At 35.9% G+C, this 15,683-nt stretch overlaps 1 protein-coding gene and 2 pseudogenes across 1 annotated transcript; 2 read left to right on the top strand and 1 right to left on the bottom strand.

Annotated features, from left to right (window-relative positions):
- Positions 1-2,820: 2,820 nt before the first annotated feature.
- LOC143594663 (11-beta-hydroxysteroid dehydrogenase-like 4A) lies at positions 2,821-4,412 on the bottom strand. Its single transcript, XM_077073919.1, has 6 exons — positions 4,096-4,412; positions 3,824-4,022; positions 3,645-3,724; positions 3,436-3,567; positions 3,176-3,328; positions 2,821-3,101 (listed from the first exon to the last, which is right to left on the bottom strand). The coding sequence occupies exons 1-6, from the start codon at positions 4,288-4,290 to the stop codon at positions 2,892-2,894; spliced, it is 969 nt and encodes a 322-aa protein (XP_076930034.1). The 5' UTR covers positions 4,291-4,412; the 3' UTR covers positions 2,821-2,891.
- Positions 4,413-7,365: 2,953 nt separating this feature from the next.
- On the top strand, positions 7,366-9,803 carry LOC143594664 (subtilisin-like protease pseudogene; annotated as a pseudogene).
- A 2,235-nt stretch (positions 9,804-12,038) lies between these two features.
- LOC143594665 (subtilisin-like protease pseudogene) lies at positions 12,039-14,325 on the top strand (annotated as a pseudogene).
- Positions 14,326-15,683: the final 1,358 nt, after the last annotated feature.

Genomic DNA, 15,683 nt, shown 5'->3' on the forward strand with positions numbered 1-15,683 from the left:
AAAAAAAAATTCAAAGCCCATGCTAAACTTGTTAATTCGATATGTGAATATGGAATCACTTTAGGATACTTAAATTTCATGCTTTATACCTAGAACAATATTGCTTCCTTCAGGTTTAATGTTTTATGAATATTTATGTATTGCATAATTATTGATTTGGTATTATAAATAGGATGTACATAAACTCCATTATTGTTTAGATATGTTCAATAAAGAATGAACTATTAAATGTTATATTGATGAGTAGTTTACATATACGCAAAATGTTCATTTACATATATGCAAAATGTAGAAATGTTCATTTACATATATGCAAAATAAGATTTCATACATTAATGATTATTATTTCAGGTTGTAATTGTTTTAATTGTTTTAAACAATTTGTAGATTAATTTTATTTGTTGTTTAACAATTGTAGATACTAGTTTTATTATTAAAACAATTATAATTAATCAGTATGTTCTTTTTCTTCTGATTCTGTTTATATATCTTAGTGTTTATTTTGGAATTAATGACATTTTTTGTTGTTGCAGGCGTTTTATGCATTTGAGGCATACGTATTGTAATGGAAATACTAAGAAATTAACAAACAAAAAAATAAGGGGCGAGTGAAAATAGATGTGTATGTTAAGAAAAAATACATTTAATTATTTAGTAGTTTTATTTTTATTATCAGCACTTGTATAGCTTCAATGCACATATGTGTTAATGTAATTTTGAATCATGACTTTGATTTAGTTAAGATTTATTCTATGCATTTCTTATATTGTGCACATGTGTAAACATCCTTCTTTGTTTCACATATATGTAAGTAGGCAATGAGTTTGAGAAAAGCAGTATCAAGATTTACATATATAAATAAATTGGATTGAAATTACTCCTATTTTTAGTTTGAAGATTTTACATACATGTAAATACAATATATATATACAGACAAAAATTTTTTACATATATATAAATACATGGAGCCAAATCAGTTTGATCATTAAATGGTTTGAAGAAGTTAATGACCTCTTGAAAAGTAATTTAATTATGTAAATACGTAGAATAAGAAAGAAAAAGAGTTCAAATAGGAGAGAGAAGAAAGTTAATTAATTAAGTAGAGAGAGAACATTGTAAATTACAATCATACCCTTTTCATTTATAAATAAAAATTTTAATACTAAAAAAATGAGTGGTTCACATTGGTTCTTAAAGTTCTTAAAATTTTTATGGTTCTTAAAGAAAACTAAACGAAAACATAAAAATCATACGTGTCGCGATGTGGTTGTTTCCCTATTTTTGAGTCACCAGATTTGCTTAATTTTTAAATGGAGGTTTCTCATGTATTGACCCGAATTTACGGGTATGAGTCTTACTAAACCCAGATATTCCTTAAATGGGTTATAACATCTCATTAAATTAAAAACTAATCCCACCAAATATTTGATACAAAAATCTTATAAAGTAGAAATATACTAAAAATTAATATCTGATTTATTTTTAAGAAAAAAGATATATGTTATTTATAATTAAAAAACCAATTTTATAGTAAAAAAAATAAACGGATCTTGGGTCCCATCAAACTTATATAGCTTTTAAACCGAGTTATAACATTTCATTTATTTATGAAACAATTTAATATAAACCATAAGTATATTATTAACTTTCATACAATAAAAAAATAAAAATTTAAAAAATAGATAAATATTAAAAACAAATAATATAAAACGACCCCCGTAATACGGAGGATAAAAACTAATGGTTATATATTAATAAAATCATTATACTCAACCTAATGTCACGGTTTTAAGATAACAAGAGTCTCGTAATCAATCAAAATATTAGAAAAGACCACCCTCAATCACTCATGTCTCTCTTCCAATTCAATTTTATCCTCAAATTCACATATATAGGGAACAATGCAAAGATGCAAGTTCCGTTGGGATAAAGATACTAAAACGGGTCTTTAACGAGTGTTTCGGGTTGTTGGTTCGGGTCTTGATAATTGGTCAAACTCAAAGTCAACTTTCCAAAATAATAAATGTTATGAGATAACTCAATAAAACTTTATAAGACTTAACCAATTATGTAGATCTATTGTTTTAGAACTAACAACGTACGTTAAGCGAGTGTTCGGTTTTGTCGGTCCAAACTATGTTATGAGATCAAGTTGGATCCAACATTCCAAGTACTTAAGAAGATAATTAAAATCAGTTTGTAAAATATTTTTAAAGAAATATACAAGTTTTGATAGCTAAAAACACACTTGTGTGTCTTAAGCGAGTGAAAATCGGATTGGTTCAGTTTCCATCTCACAATATGTTCCTTGATGGTTTCCATATGCCCAAATATCATAGATCTTGTATAAAAAAGCTAGCTAGTTCTTCCGCAATGCATATATCCTAATATAGACTCGTACGTTTCACACACAAGGACATGGCAATCATATTTTTGTCACAAACAACAACCGACAAGTCTTCGAATTGAACATCAGCCGTTAGGGAAAATGTGTATTGTGTTTGTTCATTTGTAGTTAGTACGTACGTCATGTCGAAGATCAACATGATATACCTATGTCGAATGCCTCTTGTCACGTCTTTGGCATGTTGGATGAACAGTTTAACCTTCTAACCCAATATTACTAAACCCCTCCAAATGGTATTTGTGATCGATAATATATGTTTTGCCACAAGAATAGTATTGGTTAGGTTTTTAATCTTGTATATCATTAAATAAATATATATACTTATACTTCATACAAGACTGGAAACACAGTAATGTCATGTGTAACATTACGAGGTACATACAAGAAAACAAAATATATAATCAGTAGTTGTGATAACAAACACCAATATACACATTAATGATTCTGGTGGTATCACATTGCCTATGATGTTGCAACGGGTAGCTTATGATCCAGCCTTTTGCAGCTTATTGTACATTGAGGAAAAATATAAATTGACGTAGATACGGTGTAGTTCTGGGAATAAATACTTGACCAAGAAGAAGGCCTTAACGAACCTCGGTTGTGTAATGGACGTGTCTCCCTTGCATACTCCTGACACGATGGCTTTCGCACATGCATCAGGTGACATCGTTGGGTACACATCTCCTATGTCCTGCCGAAAGTATATATGTAGTTTGGTTTAGTAAGCTTTTAGCTAGTAATAAACAGATACCGATCGCTGCTTACCCTTTTTAGGCTAACACCAGCAGTGTTGGTTGAATATTTGGCTGTTATGATGTTTGTTTTTATGAACCCAAGTGTCACGATTGCGATTTTTACTACCGGGGACACTTCATGTCTAAGGGACTCGTAGAAGCTGATCAATGCTGCTTTACTTGCCTGAGAGTATAAAAAGAAAGTCATAGGATTGAGTTATTCAGTTTATTGGCAATATTATGGTTAAGAATGATAACACATAAGTCAAGCTAGGGAATTGTGTTCGGTACATTGTAGACGCCGCCTTTCGGTATGTTCAACACGCCAGAACCCGAAGCATTAACGACGATGGTTCCATTAGTTTTCATGAGGTGCGGGATTGCAAAATGAGTTGGATACACCGATCCCCAAAAGTTTATGTCCTAAACATATTAAAATCCATTAGAGTTGTGCACATGTATACATTTTTAGTTAGTAAAGTTTTAAAGGATTAATATACCATAACCGGTACAAATTTGGAGACATCAATGTCAATAGAATAAACGGGTCCGATTCCTGCGTTACAAACAAGATGATCCACTGCGAACCAAGTAGCATGTTATAAATGGCTTACTTAATTCACAAAAAGTGAGTGAGGGTGAAAAAAGCTACTTATTTAAGTGATTCCAGATAACTCACATTGACCAAAATGTTTAACTGTGTCTTCCACGAACGTCCTACACTCGTCGACCTTTGACACGTCAGCAAACAAGTAAAGAACGTCAGGAGAGCCGAGTTCACGAGCCGTATTGGCTACTTGCTCGAGTCGACTCTCCGGTTCTTCTATCGCTGTAATCGCTAAAAGCGCCCCTCGTTTTGCATATTCATATGCCATGAGCTGCCATTTTGCGTATTTATTGATTAAGCACGAGTTGACTTATGTTTAAGGTTATGATCATTTACGTACGTACCTCTCCAAGTCCTGATGAAGCACCGGTGATCAAGACCACTTTCCCGGACATGTTTTCATTGCATCGGAAGCTTGAGCTTACGGTGATTACGAGTTCCCAAACGAATAATAAAGGTGAAATAAGAAGCAAAAGTAACAACAAAACGTAATACACAAGTGCATTTGTGAAGTTGTTATTGAAACATGCTTCATACATGACTGGCTATAATTAGAAGCACCACCACTCATCTCCTATGAATTTATAATTAGAGTTGACAGTTGAGTATAGATTTGGCCTTCTTTACCCAACTAATTAAACTGTTAGTCTATAAGCTTGGTCGTTAACGGTTAAACTGTCACATAAATATCGTGGTCATTATCTGATGAGATGCAAGGAATGGGCCAAGGCCCAATATGTCGGCCCAACATGAGAAGATTCAGAAGTTAAATATGGAAAATATGATGTTTATAATTCATCATCTTACTAAATACAATGTTAGCTGGTTTGTCGGAATTGGTGGTTTCGGAATCAAAATTAGGTATGATAGCGTATGACGAATTTTGCACACGGTCACTCTGTTTTCACGGGTGAAGTGGAGTTCTTATCATACATTACAATCTATCTATGCACGAAGCCCTTCACAAGGTCTTCGAGTACAATAGAGTTAGGATGATACTTGATAAGAAAATAGGAATCCCTAACTCTTGGATTGATTATAATACGTATTCGAATATATAGGTTCCCATGGGTGCATTGTTCTCTTGTCAATTTCGTTGTTTTTATTTGTAATATCTGGAAATGTAACGTAGTACAAAGACTTTTGTATTTTATTTGTGATATATCGAAATGTAATATAGCACATACATATATTTGTCTTTTATATGTAATGTATGCCATTAACACCCATATAAATTGGATCATAACCTAATGTGACTTATTATAGTGTAAACAATTCACTAAGGCAAGGTCATTAGTGAGTTAGATATAGATGGCCAAGTAAAAACATAAGAGAATATTGTCAATGAGGTTTGATTCTAAAAGGTCACACAACGAGCAAGAACAATCAAGTAATGTGATTAAAGGAGTTGAATACATGATGTGAAACAAGGTTGTAAGCGTATAAATATTTAGAGAAATAGACAAATAGTTATAGTTAATCCCGTGAATATTAATTGTTATTATTAAAATAATTAATTAACATTAAACAAATGTTTATTTGCCTACTAATCTCTTCCACGAGAGTTCAACAAATATCTACATTGAGTAAGCAGAATGTAGACAAAACTAATTGGAATTATCTCTTGATTAATCATATTAACCAAAGTTTTAGGCCATTTTGTCTTTTAATCATAAACAAACTTGTACACAAAAGAAAACCTTCATTAATAGCAAATCCAATACGCATGTCTAACTCGATGAGATTCTGCACAAAACGAACACAAAGCTGGCCGGAAAACGATGGTTTACAAAGCTGGCTAAACCAAAATGAGAATGAAGACAATAAGAAATGTGTTTATGGGTTTTAATTGTTTAAACCATCATTTATCTAGATTTGACAACTTCACAACCAACCAGAGATAAACACAAAACCGATTGGGCCTGGTAAACCGGTTTCTAACCCGACTCAATAATACAAAAACCAGGTTTGACCCAAACAGATTCTAAACCGACCCTCCCTACCCGGTTGTTTGGATACCGGTTCCCCCTCTCGAGGCCCAAACCAGTTCATAACCCGACCAATAACACAAAAACCGAACCAGTTTCTCCTCAAACCCGTTTTGACCAAATTTGACCAAACCGATTCGGTTTATAACCTGAACCGGTTTGGACCCATAACCCATTTTGTGCACCTCTACAACCAACAAGATCTTGGATATATATTAAGCCCACAAACATTGATACAAATATTAAAACCCTTTTGTGTCAACATAATTTCAAGCATTTTCTTTTATTTTATTTCATGTTAATTTAATTCTTTTAGCTGTATTTCTCCATAATCTACAATGGAAAGAATAAAAAATAAAAAGACCAAAGTAGTATGCTTTGTAGTTATAAAAATGTATTTACTATTTAGTATGTAAGTAACATGAAATAACCTGTATATAAGATACACCAATGAAAACTCAAAACACAATTAAATTACAAAGGTTTAAAATATATATAATTTTATAATTTCATTCTAAGTTTAGGCAAGATAATAAACTCACCCACAAAAGATTCTTGGGCCCAAACAAATTTCTATATACTAAGAAGGAAGCATAATGTTCATCAAAACTGCTTGTAGTTTTCTTCTAATGAAGCAATCAGATACAGTCATTTTGTTTTCTAACCAAGTTTTTAGGCCTTTCGTCATATGCTAGACAAACTTGTAGACGCAGCCAGGAAGAAGACCTTCGGAAATGGCAAAGAAGACACGCTTGTGTGACTGCCTCAAAACAAACTCAAAGCTGGCTGAACCAAAATGGAGGATAATGACAAATCACAAAGAATAATCCTAAAAACATTAAGAAATGTATTTAAGAAAAATTACAGTTAGTGATAAGTCAATCTTCCTTGTTATAAAAGCAAGATATATATATATATATAACACTATGAAAACTAACCAACTTGTAGAAATAGAGTTTCCAAATTCTAGGCGATTAAGTGAGCATATTATGTGTGTCTCATCATCATCATCATCATCATCATCATCATCATCATCATCATCGTACTCAGTATATCCCACCAATAGCAATGCTATGGTAGGGTCTGAGGAGGGTAAGATGTAGACAGCCTTACCTCTATCCCATAGGGATAGAGAGGCTGCTTCCGGTGAGACCCCCGGCTCGATAGTAGTTTTGCATCAAGCCTTGGACATAAGGCACATAGCACTCAATCATCGGGACACCGGCTGATCGGTGCATGTGCCCTTGTCTTTCGGCTATCAACGCCACCACATGATGCCTGATTAACCTTCCGCCACTTTTAACGTTATTTTCACGAGATTAGTAAAATAACGTCAAAATTAGTGCAATTTTACTTTTGCCCACCCGAGGGTTCACACATATATACATTATATGCGCGCACCGCAAGCAGGGGGATATTATGTGTGTCTCAGTAGCTATTAAAGTGCTGCTGTTTGTTAGAAGATTATTCCTAAAGAATAATGTCGTATTCGATTGGGTCCACTTGAAGGTGATTGCAAACTAAACTTCCTCTTGCCTCAATGATATATAAATACCCATTAGAGTAGCCTTGACATATACACATCCACAAAATATTCAGTCACCATAAGCGTTTTGAGATACAACAATGTCACCAACAATCAGTCTTGTGTTACTTCTCACTTGCACCGCCTTTTTCAATGTATATCCCACCAAAGCTACTGAACTCAAAACTTACATTGTTCACTTAAGTTCACCTCAAGTCCAGACCAGCAACATTGAAGAATGGTACAACTCATTTTTGTTAAAAGTAGCTTCACGAACAAACGGGAAACCAGAGATGGTTTACGCATACCATCATGTGATTACTGGATTTGCTGCTAAAATGTCACCAGATCAAGCAGAGATGATGGAGGGTCTGAGTGGAGTTTTATCCGTAAGGCCTGAAGGTGTGTATCAGTTACAAACAACTCGTACACCTAACTTTCTGGGCTTGCGCCATAATTCAGGGTTGTGGAAACACTCAAACTATGGGAAGGGAGTCATAATCGGTCTTATAGACACTGGAGTTACTCCAGGTCATCCCTCGTTTAATGATGATGGCGTCCCCCCTCCACCGTCAACATGGAAGGGTAAATGTGAAGTGGCAGGCTGTAATAACAAGCTTATTGGAATTAGAAACTTTGTTAAGGGAAGTTCTCCGGTAGATGAGGAAGGTCACGGGACACACACTTCAAGTACGGCTGCAGGAAATCTGGTAGAAAACACAAATGTTTTCGGATTGGGGAATGGAACTGCGAGCGGGATGGCACCACTGGCGCACGTAGCCACTTACAAAGTATGTATGTTCGGTTGTCAAAGCAGTGATGTCTTGGCGGGCATAGATGCAGCTATTGAAGACGGTGTTAATGTGATGTCTATTTCACTTGGTGGGAAGTCCATGTCCTTTCATGATGATATTATGGCAGTTGGCGCCTTCAGTGCCATGCAGAAAGGGATCTTCGTGAGTTGTTCAGCAGGTAATGATGGGCCGAAGAGTGCATCATTATCAAATGAGGCCCCATGGATCCTTACGGTTGGGGCTAGCACAATCGATAGAAGATTCATGGCAACAGTTGTTCTTGGAAACGAGATGAGACTTCATGGTGAATCCTTGTACCAACCAAAGGGTTTCGACCAGAAGCGTTGGCCTGTTAGTTACCCCCCAACAGGGTGCTATGAAGGGTCACTGAACCATATTGATGTTAAGGGGAAGATAGTGTTATGTGATCGTGATGACGAGAGTAGTAATATTGATAAGGGAGTGATGGTTAAGAATGCAGGAGGAGTTGGCATCATAATTGCTAATGACATTGTTTCTGCTCAGAGTATAGCAGCAGATGCACATGTTCTGCCGGCATCATATGTCGGTTACAATGAAGGTGTTAAAATTAAGAAGTATTTGTACTCAACTTCTTCTCCAGTTGCAACTATCAGTTGTAATGGAACTGTGGTCGGGCTGAAATCAGAACCAGATTGCTTCTTTCTCTTCAAGAGGGCCTAACCGTGCAAGTCCTGGAATCTTAAAGCCAGACATTACCGGGCCCGGTGTGGATATTCTTGCAGCATGGAGCAAGTCGGTCGACAACCAAACAAGAACCAAAGCAACATTTAACGTCATAGCAGGTACATCGATGTCTTGCCCTCATCTCGCAGGCATAGGCGCGTTGCTCAAAAGCGCGCATCCAGAATGGTCTCCTGCTGCTATCAAGTCTGCATTAATGACCACGGCTAGTCAAGTAAACCAAAACGAAGAGCCCATTGTAGACGAAAGACGGCTTCCTGCTGATGTATTCGCCATCGGCTCTGGTCACGTAAACCCAGCAAAAGCCCATGAGCCAGGCCTTGTTTTTGACATCCAGCCCGAAGACTACATTCCTTATCTTTGTGGGTTGGGTTATACGCCCAACCAAATCGAAACCATCGTTAAAAAGAAAGCTACTTGCTCAAAATCCATACCGGAGGCCCAGCTCAATTACCCTTCTTTCGGTGTGTCTCTAAAAAGAGGTGAGAGCAAAACATACTCAAGGACAGTGACTAATGTGGGTTTGGCAAACTCGCGTTATTTGGTCAGGGTCGTTTCTTTACCAGAGGGTGTAAGTATAAAGATTGTGATTCATAATGATGAGGGTGTCATGAGCTTCACAGCGGTGCAGCAAAAGAGAACATACAAAGTGACGTTTACTCGAGATGTTAATGATGAGGAGAAAGGTCCATATGGGCAAGGGCATATGACATGGATAGATGAATCTGATATGTATACCGTTAGAACTCCATTTTCATTCAAGTTTGAGTGAAGATCCAGATATGGTAGTGGCTGCACCTTGTATAATATGAACATCTATCTATATATGCTTTTATATATAAATAACTAATATGATTGGAAGAAAATTCATTGTTTTCATATGTTTCGAATGATTTATATGTTTACTGTTACAAAAGTTTGTAAAAATAAATAGGAGAATCGTTGAAATTTAACGGTGTATTGACACATTTATTTGGACTAAAAGTACCTGAGGACCCGGACCGAAAATTACCCGAACCGTTATGATTTAAACAAGTTGGTCTTCAGTCCTTATATTCTATAAGAATTCCGGTTGGGATAACCGACTTAATCAAGTCCGTACCGAATTCAATAACCCACCGAGCAATGTGCAATGATTCTGTCATACAAGGACACCATTTTGACTTCAACTATCCTTGAGTGACTCTGTTATATTATTAACACCAACATATACGGCTTTTTTGAGAAGTGTAAGTCGTAAGAGGAATCACATTTTCATTTATCAACAATAACCTTGTGTGTTTACTAACTGGTTATTGAAACCTAAAGACATCTGAATAAAAAGGAACTGAAGAAAGTCAACACAAGACTCACCTTCAACCCGATTGGTCTCAGCAACAAGCTTTCCTACAACTCCAGTGAAGCCTTTTGCTGCAATGAGTGTTGGAATGTGTCAAAATTACTCAAAGAATACTTATATAACGAAAACAACCTTAACTCCTTCAAATATTCAGACTCAACAAGACTAGTAGACTACAAATCTTTTTACAATATTCACAATCACTCAATGACTATATACCCATACTGAGAACAAACAAGTTACTGATAATTAACAATGATTACTTACCCTACATTCATGTAAAAGAATCGAATTAATAATTTGACTATTATATGGTCAACTTAAGATAGAAACTTGATCTTATAGTTTTACCAGAATGTCAAGTTAACAGTATAAAAAAATAAATCACAAGTTATAGTAAAACCAAAGCACACATCAAATATCTAAAATCACCTTTTTTTGGTTTCAGAGCCACTTCAGTTGCCTTCATCCGAGCAACTGAAACAACATTGCCATTCCTGATCACATGCATATAACATATAACCAGAGCATGTATCAAAGTGAGTAAATGACACTTTTACTTCAATCAATGAAATGTGAACAAATTACAGATATACCACATAGTAGTTCTTGTACACTTATAATAATTTCAGAAAATTGATTGGATGATCATGATCTTAATTCCTATGCCTTATCATCACTCGTAAGTGTTACTAAATTAGCTTTATGCAAACAAGATGGTATCCAAAATAGGAGAATATAAGTTATTGAAATAGTGAAGCCAAAGATGAAAAGGTATTGCATACTTGTTGACAATCATCAACCACCATGAAAACTTGTTCTAGTTGGTTGTCTTCAGTTTATGTATATTTGAAGTAAATTAAATTATAATCTCACACAGGCATTTCATTGAGCAGTTGGTATGCATACACCAAACAAAATGTAGAGGCAGGTTTCATTTTATTCATCACAAAATCACAATTTTAAATAATATTCCTCACTATATTTAATCACTAAATTTGTGAATAGTTTAATGTGGAAGTCAAGGGGATTGAAAAAGATTTGTGGGTTCAGTAGAGTTAAAAATTTAAGTCAGATTTGTCAAAGATTCAGTCAACATGTCAACAAAATTAATCAATGGAGAACTGATTTGACATTGGGCCATTGACTTTTTCGGTTTTTGTTGACTAAACAGTCAATAATTGTTCATGACAAGAGTATGGTCTAAACTGATTACACATATGGGCCTAAATACACTATGGCAATGTTTTAAGCAATGAAGAGTAATTCTATGGCACATAAGAGTACATCAAGAAAGAAGCAGAAACATGTATATAAGATGCACCAATCAAAACTCAAAACACAATAAAATTACAAAGTTTTAAAATAAATATTATATTAAAATTCCATTCAAAGTTTTGGAAAAATAATTAACTCGCTGGCAAAAAGATTCTTGAGTCCAAACTAATTTCTAAATTAAGAAGTAAGCAGAATGTTCAACCAAATTACTTCAAGTATTTGCCTAATTAATCAAATTACGTACAGTCATTCGGTTTTCTAGCCGAGTGCCATTTTTGTTTGATGCTAAAACTGGGGGATGACAACTCACAAAGAATAATCCAAAAACACTAAGAAATAGAGAAAAATTATCGTTAGTGACAAGTTAATCTATCTTGTATTAGAAGCAAGATACAGCACTATAAAAATTGAAAACTAACCAACTTTCATGGGTTTTAAACCACCTTTTACGCAAGGGAAACTTTTAGAAATCAGTTTCCTAATTTTAGGAGATTGAGTGAGAATAACTTATCAAACTATGTGTGTATCAGTATCTATTAACGTGTTGTTGTTTGTTAGAAGATTATTATTGCTAAAGTGTAATATCGTGTTCGATTGGGTCCACTCAGGTGATTATAAACTAAAGTCATCTAGACAAAATGATATATAAATACTTATCAAGAGTAGCCCTTGACATACAAATATCCACAACATCTTCAGTCACCATACGCAGCAGTTAAGAGATTCCAAACAAAATGTCGCCAACAATTGGGCTTGTGTTACTTCTCACATGCACCACCATTTTCAATGTATTTCCTACCAAAGCAACTGAACTCAAAACTTATATTGTTCACTTAAGTTTACCTGAAGGCCAGACCCGAAATATTGATGAAAGGTATAACTCGTTTTTGTTAAAAGTAGCTGCGCGATCAAACGAGAAACCAGAGATGGTCTATGCATACCGGCACGTAATTACAGGATTTTCTGCAAAAATGTCAGCAGATCAATCTGAGATGATGGAGGGTCTGAGTGGAGTTTTATCTGTAAGGCCTGAAGGTATGTATCAGTTACAAACAACTCGTTCACCTTACTTTCTGGGCTTGCGCCATAATTCAGGTCTATGGAAAGACTCAAACTATGGGAAGGGAGTCATAATTGGGGTTATAGACTCTGGAATTACTCCTGGACATCCGTCTTTTAACGATGATGGTGTCCCCCCTCCACCATCAACATGGAAGGGTAAATGTGAAGTGGCCGGGTGTAATAACAAACTGATTGGAATAAGAAACTTTGTTGATGGAACTTCTCTGGTGGATGAGGAAGGCCACGGGACACACGCTTCAAGTACTGCTGCTGGGAATTTTGTAGACAATGCAAACGAATTCGGATTGGGGAATGGCACTGCAAGTGGGATGGCACCGCTAGCTCACATAGCCAGCTATAAAGTATGTATCAACTATATCGGTTGTCCAGGCAGTGCCGTCTTAGCGAGCATGGATGCAGCTATTGAAGACGGTGTTAATGTGTTGTCTCTTTCACTTGGTGGGGGGTCCAGGCCCTTTTATGATGATCGTATAGCAGTTGGCGCCTTCAGTGCCATGCAGAAAGGGATCTTTGTGAGTTGTTCAGCAGGTAATTATGGGCCGAGGAGTGCATCATTATCAAATGAGGCCCCATGGATCCTTACAGTTGGGGCTAGTACAATTGATAGAAGGTTCAAGACAACAGTTGTTCTTGGAAACAAGAAGAAATTTCATGGTGAATCCTTGTGCCAACAAATTGATTCTGACCAGAAGCTTCGGCCTCTTGTTTACCCCACAGGGTGCGATAAAGAGACACTGAACCACATTGACGTTAAGGGCAACGTGTTGTTGTGTGATCATGTGTATGGGACGAGTGATATTGGCAAGGGAATGGCAGTTAAGGAGGCAGGTGGAGTTGCCATCATAATTGCTAATGACATTGTTTCTGGTGAGAGTATAGAAGCAGAAGCTCTTGATCTATTGGCATCAAATGTCAGTTACAAGGAAGGGGTTGAGATTAAGAAGTACTTGAACTCAACTTCCTATCCTGTTGCAAATATCCGTTGTGATGTAACTGTGGTCGGTGTGAAATCCGATCCAAAGATGGATTCTTCATCTTCAAGAGGGCCTAACCGTGCAAGTCCTGGAATCCTAAAGCCAGACGTCACCGGGCCCGGTGTGGAGATTCTTGCAGCATGGCATAAGTCAGTCAACAACCAAACACGAACTAAAGCAAAATTTCACTTCTTAAGTGGCACATCAATGTCTTGTCCTCACCTCGCAGGCATAAGCGCATTGCTCAAAAGCGCACATCCAGAATGGTCACCTGCTGCTATCAAGTCTGCAATAATGACCACGGCTAGTCAAGTCAACCGAAACAGGGAGCCCATTGTAGACGAAAGAGGGCTTCCTGCTGAAGTATTTGCCATTGGCTCTGGTCACGTAGACCCAAAAAAGGCCCATGAGCCAGGCCTTGTTTTCGACATCCAGCCCGAAGACTGCATTCCTTATCTTTGTGGGTTGGGTTATGCACCCAAACAAATTGAAACCATCATTAAAAAGAAAGCTACTTGCTCAAAATCCATACCGGAGGCCCAGCTCAATTACCCTTCTTTCGCGGTATCTTTAAAAAGAGGTGACAGCAAAACATACTCAAGGACGGTGACTAATGTCGGTCCGCCAAACTCGCGTTATTCGGTCAGGGGCGTTTCTGCACCAGAGGGTGTAAGTATTAAGGTTGTAGTTCATAACGATGAGGGTGTCATGAGCTTCACAGCGGTGCAGCAAAAGAGAACATACGAGGTAACGTTCACTCGAGATGTCAAAGATAAGGAGAAAGGTCTGTACGGGCAAGGGCATATGACGTGGGTAGATGAATCTGGTAAGTATACCGTTAGAACTCCATTTTCATTAAAGTTTGAATGAAGATCCAGATATTGTAGTGACTGCAACTTGTATAACATGAACATCTATCTATATATGCTTTCATATATAAATAACTGATATGATTGGAAGAAAATTCATTTTTTTCATGTGTTGTTTCGAATGATTTATATGTTTATAAATAGGAGAATCGTTGAGATCAGAACCAGTTACAATTAATTCTAGTTGGTTTTGCCTTTGGTTGATGGATGGAGTAAAACAAATTTATAAATAATATGACAGAGGCATTTCATCGAGCAGTTGGTAGGCATACACTAAATACAATGGTAGAAAGTACTATGTCAAGTTTCATTCAGTTCATCACCAAAATCAAAAGTTTAAACAATATTCTAGATAACATGTAAACTGCATCTTGCAATTATAGGAATATAATAATACCTGCACTCCAGGAAGTTAAGATTTCATGATAATCAGTCGTCCATGGCATGTGAATATATATATGACACCATCAAGACTTGAGTTGTTTAATCGACTTTTTTATCATGCAAGTTCTCCAAAATACAATCGATAACTACATATATATAAATTAGTTCTCTTTTTTATATTATAAATTTATATTATAAAGTTTACCATACTTGTTTAAGCTATAACAAAAAACATGTAATACAAACTAGTTATTTTAAATTTGCGCAAGGAACTTGATCGGTATCGGTTCAACTCGTTACGGTATCGGTTCGTACCATATTAAAACATGTGGGAGTGTTTGTATAACTTAATGAAACATGAGGACTACTAAGTTGTGGAGTTAATTGTGTAACTAATGAAAGGTGATGGTTACCGTATAAAAAAGTTATGGGGTTAATCATGTAACTAAATGAAAGTTGTGGGTGCAATATTTAAATAGGTGGGTGGGGTTAGTTAGATAATTAATAGAATTTGAGGGTTATTATATATAGGGGTGCTCATCGAATCGGATATCGGTTATTCGGGTTGTTTTGATCGGTTTATATGGATTTGAAACTTTTTTCCTAGATCCGAAAACCGAACCTGTCTGAATCCAAATTTGCTAACCGAACCGAATTCAATTCGGATCAGTTTCGGTTTAAATCAGAAAACCCCTATTTTTTATATTATATCATGTGCAACGGCTAATTATCAAACATAATGCAACATGCATAAGTCTTAAACACAACAATAATCTTAAATACAAAATGCAAAGTTCAAACAAGAACAAAAAATGAACAAGAATAAATATATAAATAGAAAATTAGACTTGAACTTGTAAATATAAAACTTATAGAATTATATAAAAAAAAACCCCAAATTACCTAGATCGGTTTATTCGATTTATCCAAACTAACCGAATAACCCGAACTCAAAATTTTCGAGATTCGAAAACC

This window comes from Bidens hawaiensis, unplaced genomic scaffold, assembly GCF_021521415.1.
Source record: "Bidens hawaiensis isolate Kalapana, Puna unplaced genomic scaffold, B.hawaiensis_p1.1 tig00044053_1, whole genome shotgun sequence".
Taxonomy (NCBI): Eukaryota; Viridiplantae; Streptophyta; class Magnoliopsida; order Asterales; family Asteraceae; genus Bidens; species Bidens hawaiensis.